At 35.2% G+C, this 19410-nt stretch overlaps 1 protein-coding gene across 1 annotated transcript; it reads left to right on the top strand.

The window, feature by feature from the left end:
* Positions 1 to 7477: 7477 nt before the first annotated feature.
* Positions 7478 to 11684, top strand: Pbgs (Porphobilinogen synthase). The gene has a single exon (XM_067790833.1). The coding sequence runs from the start codon at positions 7636 to 7638 to the stop codon at positions 8635 to 8637; it is 1002 nt and encodes a 333-aa protein (XP_067646934.1). The 5' UTR covers positions 7478 to 7635; the 3' UTR covers positions 8638 to 11684.
* The last annotated feature ends 7726 nt before the right edge of the window (positions 11685 to 19410 follow it).

Genomic DNA, 19410 nt, shown 5'->3' with positions numbered 1-19410 from the left:
TGTTCGAGTCTTAAATTTTTTTCAATCTTCTATGGAATACACCTTTTCCAACTGTATTTCATAGAAATCAATTGTATTTCAGAAAAGCTCATACGAATATCAGAAAAGTGCAAATGTATTTCAGAGACCCGCAAATGTATTGCAGAAAAACCAAATGTATTTCGAAAAAGCTCAAATGTATTTTCGAAAGATTGAAACGCTTTTCAGAAAAAACATTAGTACCTCAGTGAAATAATTATATGGGCATAACATTAAAAAATGGTTTGCAAAAAACACGTGAGGTATATCAGAAATGCCAAGTGAATGTAGTTTAACGGAAAAAGAGCGCGGATTTATAGTTGGACAAAGGGGAATTGTTTGACATTGCGAAAATAGGACGCCGAACAATTCAGTGGCTAGCTGTTGAAAAAGGTATGAGTTGCAGTGAGATTAGGGCCCATCTTAACCTAAAGGTAACAATGAGACGAGTTCACCAAATACTTGCCAAAAACAAAAATGTTTAATATACATCCGGAGTATCAAAACCTTTGCTTTTAAAGCGTCATATAAACTTTCGTTTGGTATTGCCGATAAGTACAAGTTTTGGGGCACGGCATTTGAAAGACTAATCTTCAGTGATGAGAATAAGTTTAATTTGGATGGCCTTGATGGTTACCAAATATTGGCGCGATCTCAGACAGTCACGACAGCATCGTCTTAATCGGAACCATGCTGGCGGATCGTTGCTAGTTTGGGGGTGCTTTTGGATATTCAGAGAAATCACCACTCTGTTTCATACCGACCATAGCCAATTCTTAAATGTACATATGTTGAAGTACTAGAAAACGCGCTCCTTGAATTTGCTGACGGAGTTTATGGAAATGAGTGGATAACTATTTCAGCATGGGACAAAATAAGTAACAGCACCTTACAAAAATTGCTAGAGTCTATGCTGAGTAGAATAATCTAGAAAAAAATATTGTGGCGAATATTAGCATTTCGGCTCATCACTATGCTGCTACTAAATAAATGTACAACAACAATAAAGCAAGCAGCCACACATATCTACAGGTAAACATCAAAGCAAGCAGCCACACATGCATGCAAACAACGAAGATAACAGCACATACATACATGTAGGCAGCAGCTAAGGGCCGAATTTATTATTCATAAATACACACGCATATAACTAGCAGACAAAACGTACATGAAGGAGAAATAAATAAGCAGCTTTTCGGAAAGGTTGTTCGTGAGGAGTCTAGACCCTTGGAGAGATATGCGAACGAGGCAACAGAGAGTATAAAGGCAGCTCAAGCTGAGGAATAATCAATCAGTTTGATTTTAAACGCTATAGGGCTGACTACATTCACGACGGCGGTGTAGCCGCCACATCTGTCATATTATTTTTACACATGTTCTTATGAGCGTCGCTATTTTCGGCGCGACAGAGCAGCACGACAATCAATCACGGTAGCTGTTGTAACCAGATTAAACCTAGTTCTATTTTTTGGGAAGCGACAGTGAGTGGCGTACTTTTTATTTTGTCAATAAAAACCAAAATAGAAGCAAATAACAGATAATAAAAGCTAAAATCATTCTTTGGGGCATTTTTAAAACATAATTAATATTTTTTTTTCTAAATTTTTCGCTACTGGTTGCTGTAATTTATATTGGTGGCTGCCGCTTTCAAAGTAATCAAGAAGCCAATGCTTAGCTACGGTTGTCAAGCCTTGCTTTATTGTGGTTGTGGTCTGTAGACGCCGTGTTGAACATGATCAGCCCTTATAATTGACGAACGCGAAGTATTGCAATTGCACTGCTACCACAGTAGAGTTGTAAATAAAGAAAATTTTGCCACACTGAATATTTGAGTTATTTATTCGACAGTTCAGCGATTCGAACTATAACTGTGCATAATAATCAGGAATTTCCTAAATTTCGTTACAATTGGTGTCAGAAGTGGGGTTGTTGAATAAATTTCAGAGGACAACAAGGAAATGGCCAAGTTAAGTGTTTTAAAGATCCAGCAGATCAGCCAGGAGAACCGTGGGTTGAATACAACCGGCAGTAAATCCGAACTACAAACACGACTACGAGAGGCTATGGAATCACAAGGAATTAACGAGAAAGAGTATGTCTTTCATCTTAATAGCGATGAGGCAACAAAATTGGAGGAGAAAAACGAAACCGCAGACAACGGCGAACACAGAAAGGAACATGATATTTTTTGCAATTTAAATAGAACATACATTTTTTCCCATATCTTATAAACGTAATACACAGGCCATTGTGAATCAAACTAAGTGTGATATCTTCTGCATAGACGTCAAAATTCCAAATTGATTTTATCACTTGATTTGTAATTGACTATCGCTGTCTCATTCTGTATCTCTTTCTATCACCCGCTGAAGATTTGCGCCACCATATTGAACACCCTGTCAAAACGCTAAAAAGCATGATTCAATTACAAGAGGTTTGCTCGACAGACACACTTTTTGACAATTGCAGCCATTTTGCTCCCAAATCGAATTGACATCCGTTAACTGTGTTGTTTCTTTGCGAATTTTCGAAAAATATTAGTAGTAGAAATAGGAAGCAATCAGTTTACAAATACCCGATAAGTACTTAACGGCATAATTCCCTAGAACATTTATCTTAATTTTATGATGAATTTACGTATTAACTATGCCATGATCAATTAGTGTGGCTGAACATAGGTTTTATGAAAAGTACGGACACCAAGGAATCGTGCAATTTCGTAAACCTATGAACATACGAAACCTAAACCAATTCAAAATTCATCGTTCAAGGTCAAAACCTCGACTATTAAATCGACTCACGTAAAAATGTCATTAGTAAATAATGAAGATGCCATAACGAAATGTACTCATTGGGCATGTTAACTTATTCAGGTAAAAGTCTAGAACAGGAGTCTACTGCTAATACGCGTCCAAAAATATCGAGAGAGGTGACCTCAACAACAATAATCCTAAGGGGGAAAAGAAAAATTGTATCTCTGTCCGGAGATATTTGCAGTTGAAGTTGGCAATTTTCATGTGGTTGTTGTAATGTTTTTGTTCACTGAAAAAGATTTTGTGTACAAAGAGATTTTGCATGCATTTAATTTTGATCCCACCTCATTGGTGGACCTGCCAGGGTATTTTTTATAAGCTCGGCCGAAGGCCGCCAACGCAACCTGGGTCATTTTTCGGGTTTTCGTCAATATCTTTTGAACGAGCTAAAATTTTTATTTCCGCTTTCGAATTATTGTTATCGAGCGCGTCTTTTGACACTTCTTTCGATATTTGTGGGCGCGTATTAAAAGTCGACCTTCTGTTCTATTAATTCCGTATGTTCGGAACATTCGCCTCCATTTAAGATGTTGGATAATCGGTATATTATTGGAATATTATGCATATTCGGACCTCGTGAGGTAGTATCAAATGAACGTATTCCGAACATTCTAAATTAACGGTTTATCCGGAACGCTTCCATGAATACTTAACGGAAAAGAGCTTTCCGACATTTCAGAACAAAAAGGTGAATACTCCCTGTGTAGCACGACCGCACAAAAGCTTAACTCTTCTGTCAAAGTCAGGTAGGAATATAAAGTTCTAAGACAATAAGCCATTTGCTTTTATTTTTCTTTTTGTCAGTTCATTGCGCCTGCTGAGTAGCCTATCACCCCATGTCGGCTGCTTGTTCAAAATCATGCTATCTCAAAATATTTTTCAAAAATTTCCCAATTCAAGATTTGTCACAAAACCGCCCTATATTAGAGTTAGATTGAAAAACGCTTCATCTTAGAATGCTTTTCATTAACTCCCTCTTATGACACAATGGATTTAACTTATGCTCATGTAGGGAGTTTTGGAAAAAATTTGAGATAGTGCATTTTTGCATAAAATTCTAGCGTACGGCATTCTTTAAACAATTTCTGAAAGAATGACCAAATCAACATAACTTTATCAATTAACGAAATATTTAGTAGAAAATGAATTATTTCCCCAAAAAACTTTTGGCATTTGAAAATGTTTTATCACTACTAATAGACTACCAAAGATACTTGTCTACTACAATTTCACTGAAGAGTATTGAATTATTCCTCGTTTTCCTTACTTCGTAAAAGCAACCCGTCCAGATTTTTCAATTTGGGAGTGTCAAAGGTCTGTCATCATTGAAGAACAAACCCATTGTAAATTTTACCAAGTAGCGCAACTAACAGCTGATCGGTGAAAATTCGCACATTCACACGAACAGTTCTCGACTCAGTTTCAAAACAAAATTTTAGATTATTTAACTCAAATTTTAAAGTGAGATAGTCTTTACGAATTTATGTACATAGAATATATAAGGCGTTTTTGTTGTTATTAAAACAGTAGTTTTATTTTTATTAAAGCTTTTATCAATTTTTTTTTTAATTTTGAAAAAACTCCGAACACCATTCCTTCATTTTATGACATTCGACTGCCTAGTCCACTGCCTTCCACTCTATTCGCAACATAACCTCTGTTTAAGTTGCCAAACTATATAGTAAACAATGAACAAACCTCTAGTAATTGATTCATGGGTGGCATGGTGTTTTATATTTGCAAAGTTACCTCATAGTGTACAAAGCTGGAGACATTGGTGCTTTATCGGTAACCTTATAACAGCTGATTCGACCAATCTTATGAGAATCAATGCAATCGATTATTGGTGCCGCTAAAGTCGTAACCGTATCGTAGCCAACCAATTTGGTTTTGGTTTACCGTCGTAACGATAAACAGCTGATTACGTTAGGGATACGGATACAGCGATACGACATACGGCACCAATGACTCCAGCTCAAGTATGTAGCAGCACGCACATACACAGCCACGCTCACCTGATAAAATGCTTGTTCTTGATCGTTTTTTTGTGGATGCTATTTGGCACTGTTGTACTTCTTAGGTCCAAGAAAAGTGTACTAGGTGCTAACGCAAATTGCGTAAAATTTTCATCGTAAAATTACAAAGAAATATCCTTATTTACTTTCAAACGAGCACTTAATTACATCTCTCTTTAAAATCCATGTGTTTTGGACATTTAATTTTGGAATTTTAATTAACAAATTGTGATACTTCATTACCCGGGACGATTGCTAAAACGCGACCAAAACCGTCGGGGAGGTATTAATAGACCCGTTTTTGCATCGCTTCCAATAATTCGAATACTTTTTCGCGTTTGGACTATTGATAACAGGACAAAACGCGTCTTTTCATTTCTCCTTCAACATTTTAGGCCGGTTTATTGCAGTCGACCTCGGTTTCAATCTGTTTTTCGCGGAGAACTTTTGAGCGGGTAGAAAAACTTAGCACCCGTGTTTGTATTCTTAATACTGGAATAACTACGCGTCCTCATATACCCCAATCGAAGACTTTTGTATAATTTTCTGTAGGACCCATATAGGATTATACATTTTCATACCAAATTCGCTCAAAAAAATTTACCATCACAGCAACCCTGTTTCCCTGTGTCGCTTTCCACGACAATAACCCCGGTTATTTTGACACTTCGTGCAGTGTCAAACGCATGTTGCACTGAGTTCCACAATAGTTTGACATTGACCGAAATGTCAAACTGCAGTGTGTTAGAAAGAGAGAGGAATTGCTTCCTTCTCATACATATCATACTTGTAAACCTGTACTATGCACTTGTATAGGTACACTATGGTCACCTATTCATCCATCCATTTTAATAAAAACTCCATTGTACAGGTCTACAAGTAGGATATGTAGCAGCACGCACATACACAGCCACGCTCACCTGATAAAATGCTTGTTCTTGTTCGTTTTTTTTGTGGATGCTATTTGGCACTGTTGTACTTCTTAGGACGAAAAAAAGTTTAGTAGCTGCTATCGAAAACTGCTTAAAATTTTTTTTTCTTATATTACAAAGAAATATACTTATTTACTTTCAAACGAGCACTTAATTACATCTCTCTTTAATAACCATATATTTTGGACAATTTTAATTAACAAATTGTGATACTTTATTACCGGGTACGATTGCTAAAACACGACCAAAACCGTCGGGGGAGTTATTAATAGACCCGTTTTGGCCTCGCTTCCAATAATTCGAATAATTTTTCTCTTCGGACTATTGACAACAGGACAAAACGTGTCTATTCATTTTTCTTTCTGCTTTTTTGGACGGGTTATTGCAGTCGACCTCAGTTTCAAACTGTTTTTCGCGGAGAACTTTTGAACGGGTAGAAAAACTTAACTCACGTGTTTGTATTCTTAATTCTGAAATAACTACGCGTCCTCAGATACCCCAATTGAAGACTTTTTTATAATTTTCTAAAGGACCCATATGGGTGCACTTAAAATTTCCTACTAAATTCGTTCAAAAAAATTTACCATCACAGCAACCCATATCTGATATTCCGATCCCTTTCTTGCTTCCCTGTGTCGCTTTCGACGAAGCAACCCCGGTAATTTTGACACTTCGTTCAGTGTCAAAACTCATGTTCCACGCAGGTTCCACTGGGTTCCACGCTAGTTTGACACTGACCGAAGTGTCAAACTGCCGTGTGTTAGAAAGGGAAAGAAATTGTTTCCCTCTCATACATATCATACTTGTAAACCTGTACATTGTACAGGTCTACAAGTAGGATATGTAGCAGCACGCACATACACAGCCACGCTCACCTGATAAAATGCTTGTTCTTGTTCGTTTTTTTTGTGGATGCTATTTGGCACTGTTGTACTTCTTAGGACAAAAAAAAGTTTAGTAGCTGCTATCGAAAACTGCTTAAAATTTTTTTTTCTTATATTACAAAGAAATATACTTATTTACTTTCAAACGAGCACTTAATTACATCTCTCTTTAATAACCATATATTTTGGACAATTTTAATTAACAAATTGTGATACTTTATTACCGGGTACGATTGCTAAAACACGACCAAAACCGTCGGGGGAGTTATTAATAGACCCGTTTTGGCCTCGCTTCCAATAATTCGAATAATTTTTCTCTTCGGACTATTGACAACAGGACAAAACGTGTCTATTCATTTTTCTTTCTGCTTTTTTGGACGGGTTATTGCAGTCGACCTCAGTTTCAAACTGTTTTTCGCGGAGAACTTTTGAACGGGTAGAAAAACTTAACTCACGTGTTTGTATTCTTAATTCTGAAATAACTACGCGTCCTCAGATACCCCAATTGAAGACTTTTTTATAATTTTCTAAAGGACCCATATGGGTGCACTTAAAATTTCCTACTAAATTCGTTCAAAAAAATTTACCATCACAGCAACCCATATCTGATATTCCGATCCCTTTCTTGCTTCCCTGTGTCGCTTTCGACGAAGCAACCCCGGTAATTTTGACACTTCGTTCAGTGTCAAAACTCATGTTCCACGCAGGTTCCACTGGGTTCCACGCTAGTTTGACACTGACCGAAGTGTCAAACTGCCGTGTGTTAGAAAGGGAAAGAAATTGTTTCCCTCTCATACATATCATACTTGTAAACCTGTACAATGAACCTGTACAATGAAAAACTCGACGGCAAAGCATGTTGCACGTAATGTAACACAAAACAGCAGCAATACGCAACACTTAGGTAATCAATAAAGAACTTGTTACACATATTTTGGGAGTAAAAAGTTAACCGGGTTGATTGTGAAAGTGAATGCAAAAAACAGCAATGGAGAGAAAGTTACATAGTGGCATTCATCATCCTACGTTGCGTTTACTTCAAGAGTCTGGCTGTGAGATAACACCACACAATTTGATGTACCCAATTTTTGTAATTGAAGATGATGATGCTGTTGAGAATATTAAGAGCATGCCCGGTCAATCACGAATGGGTGTCAATAAGCTACGAACATTTATCGAACCACTTATACCAAAAGGACTTTCTGCGGTGTTACTATTTGGTGTTGTTGATGCCAATTTAAAAGATGGCCGTGCTACTAATGCTGATTCTGATATAAATCCAGTTATAAGAGCTTTACCGCTTTTGAGAAAATGGTTTCCAACCCTATTAATTGCATGTGACGTATGCCTCTGTCCATACATGAAACATGGGCATTGTGGTATTCTTGGTGAAAATGGGCTTTTAAATTCGCAAAGTATTGAACGGATAGCACAGGTAGCTGTTTCATATGGCCGTGCAGGCGCACACATTGTCGCACCATCGGATATGATGGATAATCGCATTCGCGCAATAAAAGAAGCCCTCATAGCTGCAAATTTGGAAAATCGTGTCTCGTTGCTATCATATTCGGCAAAATTTGCATCGAACTTTTATGGACCTTTTCGCGATGCTGCAAAATCTGCACCCGCATTTGGAGATAGACGGACTTATCAACTTCCGAGTGGCTCCAAAGGCTTGGCAGTAAGAGCTGTTCATAGGGATGTTATGGAGGGAGCAGATATGCTTATGGTAAAGCCTGGAATGCCTTATCTTGATATATTGCGTCAAACGAAAGATACATATCCAAGCCACCCATTGTATGTATATCAAGTTAGCGGTGAATATTCTATGCTTTATTTTGCTGCACAAAATGGAGCTTTCGCTTTGAAAGACGCTTTGATGGAGACAATGAAAGGGTTTCGTCGAGCAGGTGCAGACTGTATCATTACTTATTTCACACCAACTTTATTAGATATTCTGTCAGAACTAAAATAACAGTGTGACCTTAAAGTTCTTTTTATTTTAAAATATGCAGACAAACACGTTCATAGTAGAGTATACGCATATTATGCACATAATATTTTTTTTTCTGACTCAAAAGATATTTGAAAAGTACAATATTTAACTGTATGTTCATAGATAGGTATTTGTTATGTCCCAGCCAGCATTTTTTGAAAATTTTGATCAAAAAATATTTAAATATCATACCCCAAGATGATTAAAAACGTTCAAATTTAAAAACATTTTCTGTTCGAAAATTAACGTATCGTCGTAAATAATCATTTATGATTCATATTTCGAAACGCTTTTTGTTCATATTTGAATCATTGTAAAATTGAGCTTTAATTGTTTTAGAGTGATATTTGACTGCTTTTCACAGTCATTTTCTGATCATATTCGTGAATATATTTCAATCGTTTTGGTTGAGATTTTTGAATCATTTTTGAATGCCATTATAATGCATTTATTCTTCATATCTCATTCAAAATATGATACTATAAAATAATCTTATTTCATCAGGGGAAGCATGCGAAAGTGAGCTATTCGAACCACAGCTAACACGCAAACAAACTTGACCAATATACACCTGCGACTACAACATCCAACATCAGTATTATCGTCTGCATCTTAAAATACGGATATGATACGGAATGTTGAAGCCGTATCCAGGTATGTCAAGATAGTTTCACTATTCAATTCAAATAGCTCACAACCTATGTATTGTCCAATCATTATATATTTTATGGGAAGCTGAAGGGGAGGAATGGTTGGGGAAATCTTCGTTCACGAGCAGCATTACATTATTTTTGTCTTGAAGAATATCTTTTGCATAAATAATAAAATTTTTATATATTTTTTTCTTAGCTTCATGATTGAAAAAATACGTGTATGTGAAAAAAATTAAATTTTTAATGAAAAGTAAAATTTTAACAAGTGTAAAATTCATTTTTCAGTCAACAAATATATTCATAAAAGATTCAGAAAGCTGAATGGAAAATGATTATAAATTTTTGATCAGCTAAAGTAATTACATTTGATTCAAATATGATTCCAAAATGTGATTGGAAAACTATATTCAGTTTTTGATCATCAAAGGTAAGCATATTTGATTTTTCTTTTTTTGGTTTTTATGAAATATTAAAATTTAATCATCAAAGGACTTCAAAAATGATTCCAAAAAGTGATCGAAAAATGCTTTTTAGTTTTTCATCATCAAAAGTATTCCTATTTGATTATTTCTTTTGTTCAATTGTATGATAACTCATTATTTAGTCAGAAAGAGTAATCAAATTGTATTGATATGTAGGGAAATTCAAAATTGAATCACCTAAATGCTGAGTGGGGTATACGAATAAAAAGATAAGTTTGGAGTCCAAGCTTGTTATGTAAGGCATTCAATTCGAATGGTAGAAAATTCCAATAACAACAACGACAGTGCATACGGCACGTGAATATTATGCTTTTTACGAAAAAATAGTTGAAATGGACGATAAAAATAAAATACATGCGCAATTGTTCAAATATGTGCAATTTTTTCTTTTTTAGATTAAATTTTAATTAAGAATTTGTATATTGTATGCAAGTTTGAGTTCAAAAAAGCTTTAATGTAGAAAACTTGACTAATTGTTTCATTAAGCATCTGCGTGAAATTGGCAGGAGTATATGCAATCTAAAGTTTTACTTTGTTGGGGAAATATTTATTTTAAATTTAATAATTTTTAATTGTTTTATTCTACGCTGGCAAAAGGGTAAAGTTTGAAGATTGTTTCTTCAAACATTCGTGTTTAGTTTTAAAGTGTTTTTACTAAGTATTTATAATATCATAAATTATATTTCATGAAATTTCATATGGCCTATCGTCTGGGTAAAAAAGGCGCAAAGTAAAATTTCACAAGTAGTTAACATCGCGTGTTTATGAAAACAAGAAATCTACATATTTCCAGATTTTCGTTCCATTGAAAACTATATATAGCCTTGAGTATAAACTCATGAACTGATCACTTTGAGATATAAAAACTCAATAAATTTAAGAAGTGAGCTACACTGTAAATGGCTGACATATATATTCCTACATAATTCTGTATTTATATACGAATTCTACTCCAAAAAGTCAATTCATTGCAATTCCATATTATACTCAGAAGATAAAAATATTTTTCATATAAATTAAAGAACTTTAACATTTCTAAGTTTGAATGAATTTGATATTATCTGACATGTAGATAGAAAAATTAAAAGATTATGGTATTCATTTAATTAAGAAACGTTTTTGTGGTCTAAATGGAAAATAACAAAAAAAAAAAAAGGGTTGGGTCTTTAAATAATTTTAAGGTATATCTCTTATACTATATGACCGATAAACACATTTTTTGTTGACAACTTTTGTATCTGCCGGAAAAAATAAAGTGTTAAGAACAGAAAACGGATATCATATGGCTTTAATTTATATCTAAGGATTTTAAGATAATTTTACTGCCAAAAACAAAGACCGCAACTACCATTGTTAATTATTGGTTGAAAGTTGATAGATTATGTACTTAGTTATTTTTAAGTATTGACTAATTTGTTTTCGGCAGTGATTTGCTGCCATGGAAGCTTCTCAGTGAAAACTCATCTGCCTTGCAGATGCTGTTCGGAGTCGGCGGAAAACATGTAGGTCCCGTCCCACCAATTTGTAGGAAAAAATTAAAAAGCACGATGCGAATTGGAAGAAAAGGTCGGTCTAAAATATATTCGGAGGTTATTGCGCATTTTATTTTTTTTTTTTACGTGTACATATGTACTATATTAAAAATCGACAATATTGGTATGGCTTTCCTTTTTGACGGTGTCTCTATTTAAACGATATTTTAAATAAGTAGGTATAAATATTTTAAAATAAAGCAACAAAGAAATATTAAGCAGTGTTACCAATGGTATTGGTATTAGTTGTTTTTAAACTAACTCTTACCTTCGAATAAGTAAAAGTCTGGGTTACAATTGTTTAATCTAAGTCCAAAGACTGTAATAAATAAATAAATAAATAAAATCCTTCTTCCATATTCAAAGCGGAATTCATTTGATTAATATTTAAACAAAAGAGGCAAAGTTTCAGCGGCCTCTAGAGCCTGAACTCAGAAATGGTTGCGACCCGCAGGGAAACGAGAGTCACTCCAGCTCAACTTCGTTCTGGATACTGTAACAGGTTAAACTCTTACCTATCCAGAATCAACCCCGACATACAAAATGTATTCCCCGCTTGCAATGTGTCCCCACATGACACCAACCACCTCTTTAATTGTAATGTGGAACCAACGCCTCTAACAACCCTTTCACTATGGTCCACCCCTGTTGAAACAGCAAGTTTCCTCGGACTCTCGTTAGAGGATATTGATGACTATTTGTGATCGGTCGCAGCTGTTAGGTGGGGCGAAGCACTGCTACAACAACAACCACGAAAAAAACTTCAGGCTGGATTTGTCGAGAATTTCATGAAGGCAACTTTCGTACTGAGTGTAAAACTCGAGCAAGGCACAGGAAGCGAGATATTTGCGAATAACTCTGAACATCTCAAGACGCGCACATGCTGACTGGATTAATTTACATTTTTCAATGAATAAATTCTGTATACACGTTTTTCCAGTGCTATGGTCATAGTACAGGTTTACAAGTATGATATGTATGAGAAGGAAACAATTCCTTTCTCTTTCTAACACATTGCAGTTTGACACTTCGGTCAGTGTCAAACTATTGTGGAACTCAGTGGAACATGCGTTTGACACTGAACGAAGTGTCAAAATTACCGGGGTTGCTGTCGTTGGAAGCGACACAGGGAAACAAAAAAAGGAGCGGAATATCAGATATGGGTTGCTGTGATGGTAAATTTTTTGAACGAATTTAGTATGAAAATGTAGTGCGCCTATATGGGTCCTACAGAAAATTATACAAAAGTCTTGAATTGGGATATCTGAGGACGCGTATTTATTCCATTATTAAGAATACAAACACGGGTGCTAAGTTTTTCTACCCGTTTAAAAGTTCTCCGCGAAAAACAGTTTGAAACCGAGGTCGACTGCAATAACCCGTCCAAAAATGTGGAAAGAGAAATGAAAAGATGCGTTTTGTCCTGTTATCAATAGTCCAAAGGCGAAAAAGTATTCGAATTATTGGAAGCGAGGCAAAAACGCGTCTATTAGTACCTCTCCCGACGGTTTTGGTCGTGTTTTATACGCCAATTACACGGCTCAAGTATCCTTGTGCCAATTACCAATTTGCACAAGTATTCGCCCGGTGTGTGCACTGGTTGCGCTATTTGCGCAGAGAACTGTGCTAAAATCAAAACGATTTTGATATTTACGCATGTCTGCAAATATTGCACATGATTTTTTCTTCGTGTGTGGTGAATCTTACACTGTTTACCTGTGGTTCCTGATAATATAACATCAGTAATTATTGCTTAAAAATGTTAATATCGAAGGCGTAAGGACCATCTCTAGCTTGTAACAGGAATTCACACAAATTTAATAATACATAATAATTTGTTATGCAATTAGAACACATGTTTCATTTGTTGCGCTAGTTGAAAAATGAAAATTGCGCAGTGCTGCATCGAGTTGAGTTGGTCTTGCAATTAAAATATATATTTTATAAATACAATGGAAAATAAACGCTTCTGGTGCGAGTTTTTCGACTTATACCGTGAATTACCAGCACTGTGGAAAATAAATAGTGATTTTTTATACAATTAGTGCCTTTTTTATACAATTAAAACACATGTTTCATTTGTTGCGCAACTTTAAAAATGAATATTGCGCAGTGTTTTTGAGCCGTGTATGTCAAAATTTTCATTTGCACAAATTCCGTCGTTTTATATTTGCGCATGGCTTTTGTGTCATGTATGGGCTGTCTTAGCAATCGTCCCCGTAATAAAGTATCACAATTTGTTAATTAAAATTGTCCAAAACATATGGATTTTAAAGAGGGATGTAATTAAGTGCTCGTTTGAAAGTAAATAAGAGAATTTCTTTGTAATTTTACGATAAAAATTTTACGCAGTTTTCGGTAGCAGGTACTACACTTTTCTTGGACCTAAGAAGTACAACAGTGCCAACTAGCATCCACAAAAAAACGAACAAGAACAAGCATTTTATCAGGTGAGCGTGGCTGTGTATGTGCGTGCTGCTACATATCCTACTTGTAGACCTGTACTATGGCTATGGTATTTTTGAATCAGTTGTCAATTTGTATATTTGTTTATCATAGCCAAGTGCGCGATCTTCATTTGGTAGTGGTCATTGTAAATTTTACCAAGTAGCACAACTAACAGCTGATCGGTGAAAATTCGAACATTCACACGCACAGTTCTCGACTCAGTTTCAAAAAAAAACTTTAGATTATTTAACTCAAATTTTAAAGTGAGATAATCCTTACGAATTTATGTATATAGAATATATAAGGCGTTTTTGTTGTTATTAAAACAATAGTTTTATTTATATTAAAGCTCTTATCATTTTTGTTTAAAACATTGAAAAAACTCCGAACACCATTCCTTCATTATATGACATTCGACTGCCTAGTCCACTGCCTTCCACTCTATTCGCAACATAACCTCTGTTTAAGCTGCCAAACTATATAGTAAACAATGATACAGATCTCACATTAAAAAATGAGACAAATAAATTTTCTTGGCGTAACGTCACGCTTTTGACGTTTCATTACTGACGCAGTGTTCAGACTTTATTCCAATCGGACTATTTTGCTCCGCTTTTACCTCCTACTACATATTTTTTATCTCAAAGGTTTATTTGGGTCGAGTTGAAAACTAAGTAGTATTACTACCTAATATCTTTTGGTTGAAGTTTTTATTGTATACGTATGAAAAGGTGATAGTTTACAAGTGACAATTGGATGAAATGACGTGAATATAAAAATGAAGTACGTTGAGTCAGTGAGGTCAGCTAAGCCAGTTTTGCGATAACAGTGGCTAATTGGGGGACCAACCGAGGAAAAATCTTCCTCCAATTGTCTCTCCAAACTCAGTGCAGGTTTTCTCTTTCCTCTGTTTAGAAGCTGCCGGAGCGTATTCGTTCATCCGCATAACATGCCTTAGCTAGCGAAGCCTTTGCATTTTCAATCGCTGCACTATCGTCGTCTGCGTAAAGCTCATATAACTCATCATTATACCTCCTTCGACACTCGCCGTCGACATCACGGATAGAACTATAAACCTTCCGGAAAACTTTTCTCTCGAATACTCCAAGAGCCATTTCGTCTTCTCTCGACACCTTCCACGAGTCCGAGCTATACATCAGGACAGGTATTATGAGTGACTTATAGAGCGAGAATTTTGTTCGTCGAGAGAGGACTTTACTTTTCAATTGCCTAAAGAACACTAGTTTGCAAGTTACTCTCCGTTTGATTTCTAGGCCAACATTGTTTTTGCTTTTAATTCTGCTTCCCAAATGAACGAAATCCTTACAGTTTCGAATTTATATCCGTCAACAGTGACGTAGCTACAAAGGCCACGATGACAGCAAGTACTTCGTCTTGTCCAAACTTACTGCAAGACCCACTTTTTTTTTTTTATCTTCGTCTCCATGTTTGAACAGCCCGGCGGGTATCCCGTCATTACTTGGCACCTTGTGATTTTTTAGCCGTAATATTGGATGCCGGGGAGTGTTTTTCAGCATCGGCGATTGGGGTATTGGGTTCGTCTTCCCCCACACTCTGTACGTTAGTTAACAGGTTCGCCATTATCGTTCCAACAGGAATCTGACCCGGTCTTGAAACTTTCTGTCATTAAACGAGCATGAAATATGTATGGTAACCTAAAATAATAATATTTTTTTGCGATACATATCCGTGCATATAGAACATGGTGTGTTAATTGGAGCATTAATTGGTCATCCTACATGTTTTAGGCCGACTCCATGTGCATCTGATAAGACAGATAACTTTTTCTGCTAAGAAACATTTTATTATGGCAAAAACACAATCGAAAGGTTTGCCAAACCACCATATGAATTTAATGTTAGTTGTTCGCCCGCTTTCAAAAAGGAAGAAAAAATATGCTCCGAAAATTTAATTTTTACTCCAGCGTAGTCGTTTGCTCAGGTATCAGTTTTAAATACTCCGAACACTGGTAGCGAAATATGAGAGAAATGTAATAAATCGAAAAACCTCAAAAGCGCTCCGTCTCAAACTTTTTTTTCAAATTCGATTACAAATACAACAATTACGGAATACGGGATCTTGGCTCATTCGATTATGTTGACCAGCTTTGGACAACATCGTAATTTTTCGGGTGGCTTGTTATTTAACTCGATTCGAATGAAAACGCGATTCGAAAGCTGTCAACTCACAAACATATTTTCTCAATTTACTGCTTCAAAATTTTTCAATTGGAAACGTTTATGTTCAAAGTTTCAATGTCACTTGCAAAGTTTTTCACTGCGCAAAACATACTCAATGATGGCTGTTGAAACGTTTTTCCATGATATTTGTTCTGAAGCTTTTGGGTGGTTTCTTTAGTCTTTTTTCGTTCTAATCTTTATTATTTTCCCTTTGTGCCCTCTTTTGCAATTACGTTGGACATTACCGTATCACTCTTTCACTTCAAGTGTCAACTTAAAATGTCATGATTTTGGAGTTAATAACATAAAAACATACTCAATTATCTATCATGATCTACAGATGTTGTATAAGAAAATTGTTCTGATCCTTAAAAAATTGAGCACGTGCTATATAAATGAAGGTAATAGTCTAGAACAGGGGTGGTCGACTGCTAATACGCGCCCAAAAATCTCGAGAGTGGTGTCAAAAGACGCGTATTGACCTCGACAACAATAATCCGAAGACGGAAAATTTCGTCCAAAATTCCTGTGTACACAAAATGTTTTCCTATGTACAACAACATTACAAAAATTACATTTAAATTGCCAGCTTCAACTACTATTTTCGAATAAGCGTTATTCGAACAAAAATTTATTCGTTTCAAATAATTCGAATATTAATTCGAACTTTTTATTCGTTTATTCGTTTCCATTCATTCGAATTCCTTTCCTTATTTTTCGAATAGTACGCACGAATATGATGCAATGCAAAGTATAAAATGAGAATACCACCTTTATGTTGATAGTGCGTGTACCTAAATTCCGTATTGAACAGAAGACAAATCATTTACCCTCACAAATGATCAGTAGTATGTTGAGGTTTATTTCGAGTTATGGGACATTCAAAAAGCAAAAAACCTTAACCTTTGCTTTTCAAAGTAAAATTTTTTTTAAATTCCATGATAAAATTTATTTTATTTATTTCTTTTATATACAACAGAACAACAGAAAAAGCATTATTTTTTAAACGATCTGCTTTAACGATCGCGGTTAAGTCAGTCAGTAGCAGTCAAAGTTTTCTATAATTCAATGAAATACATACATATGTACATATTGTCAACGCGATCAAAATTTTAAGGAGCAGCAAAAACAGACAGGCAGTCGTTTTGAAAATAGTCACTAGTTCCACTAGAATTTTGTTACGTTTAAAATGGATTACTTCAAACTTTATTTTAGGAAATTTTTTTCCAAACTTTTCAATTAAGATTACATTGACCTTAAATAACTTTGGAATCATCAGAATTCGCAAAAAGTGTTGACAATGACATGTAAAAATATTTCTTTAATGGTGACCAGTTAGATGTTTATACACACCAAAAGATATCAAAACAAAATTTTTCCATACAACGTACAACATACAACGTAATCTTACTAAAGTACATGTATATTTTTGTATGAACATTTACACACTTGTTTACTAATAAACAAAGTTCTATGATCAGTACGGTGGATAACGACCCCGATATTTCTAGCTTAAGACTCAAGCACAACTTTGGTTACGTAAATATAACTAAAAAAAAAAAAAAAAAAATATAACTAAATAAATGAATATTAGCAAAGCAGCCCCAAACAAACAAAAATATATGCACTTATGCATCTATACACACATAAATATATGTACATATGTATCCATGCATGCCCTTCAAAAAACGCGAGTACTCCATAAATAATGTAAGGAATACTCCTTTGGGAGTATAGGAGTATTCCAAAACTAATCTCTATTCATACAAAAAATGTGCTCCAATTAACATTGCGATGTCCTAGGAGAGGAGTAGGTGATCCCACTCTCGCTTTGTTTGTGAGTATTGCATAGAGTACTTACGTGAGCGTACTTTCCAAAATACTTTCACTGTAGTACTCCATGGAGCACCAAAGAGGATCATATGCCAAAGTACTAAAGAGGAATTGTGTCGGAAAGAATTGTCGGAGTGAATTTAATTTAAAATGAAGGTAAATGGAGAGGGGCAATACAACTTTTATATTTTTTACTACGAATATTCTTATGTTATTTAGCATTTGCGTGAATAAAGAAACCAATATTTCTCTATACTATAGTATGTATACCTAAAACCAGTGCGCAGTTGCATTTTATCAGAGTTGCCATAGTAAAATTTTATTATCAGTTATTTGTATGCAATATTTTACGTTTGGCAACTCTGTTTGATCGTCATCGTGTCGTGATCACGGTCGTTAAAGAACGAGCAATGATCGGCTGATGGTGGTCCGCAAAAGCATTGCAAAGGAGTATTGTTAGAGTACTCCAACATGAAGAAAATGGAACACGTAATCCAACAATTTTTGCAGGGTGTGCATGCTCACATGTACAAGCGATGAGCGTAATAGGTTCGACACATAAGCAGTTTTTCATACAGATGATTTTAAACACCAGCTTATTCATTAGGAGTAGATTGCACGTCTTTATGAAGATCGGTAGAATGAGCGACACTGGCGCCATCTGATATTGAAAAGTAGCCAACTCCCCAACTTTGTTCCAAGCAAATCATAAGAAGAATTTGACATTTGCTTTTGCTAAGAGTGTTGGCACACTTTGCAAGTGAAATTATTTTTCCCACTGTTTGGTAAAATTTCTAACATTTTTCGCAATTGAAAACTGCAATATAACAAACGAATACGACACAAAATATGTTAGCAAGTATTTTTGTTGTATAGGGAGAATGTTTACAACAGTGCTTCGCGAAATTTTGTATGTGAATGGGCAAGGCGTAATAAACTTCAATTGCCAAGTCTGAAGTTCCTTCATATTTACAAACGCAACATCTTGGTTGATTGGGGCGATGTTATTGGAATGTATAAGCTTGTGTTAATATACGCACTATTGGAATAATAAGGAAAGGAATTCGAATAAATGGAAACGAATAAACCATGGTTCAACTATATGGTTGGCTCATCTGTTCAATACCAAAATATGTCTGTTCAAATTGCCAGAATCTGTGTATTGGTGTTGGTGCGAATGGTATGGAATGGAAACATAAAACTTAGCAGTTTTTGTATGTGTAAGAAAATGTTGCCAATGTGTTTGTTTCATTTTGAGTTTGCTATCTCGTTTTGACAATTCCATCGACCATGGAATGAAATAAATAAAATCAGCTGATGAGATGAGCCAACCATATAATTGAACCATGCGAATAAACGAATAAAAAGTTCGAATAAATATTATTCGAATAACGAATACCTGGCGAATAATAGAGTTCATTATTCGAATAATGTTTATTCGAATAGTCCCACCCCTAGTTTCTACACGAACATATTGTAAGCCGATCATTGATCGTTTTTAAAGATTGTAATCATCGTGCATTACACGATGTTTATTGGACTGTGTTGCCATGCGGGAAAAATCAAATAATTAATTACAAAATTAATCACTCCTATTCTGCAT

This window comes from Eurosta solidaginis, chromosome 5 (genome assembly GCF_040869045.1).
Source record: "Eurosta solidaginis isolate ZX-2024a chromosome 5, ASM4086904v1, whole genome shotgun sequence".
In the NCBI taxonomy this organism is placed as follows: domain Eukaryota; kingdom Metazoa; phylum Arthropoda; class Insecta; order Diptera; family Tephritidae; genus Eurosta; species Eurosta solidaginis.
The sequence above is the reverse complement of the archived record's forward strand: the minus strand, read 5'-3'. Positions and strand labels throughout refer to the sequence as shown.

What these genes read in the sequence shown, in the direction of transcription:
- Pbgs (XM_067790833.1), top strand. Translation starts at nt 7,636, where the DNA reads ATGCAAAAAACAGCAATGGAGAGAAAGTTACATAGTGGCATTCATCAT.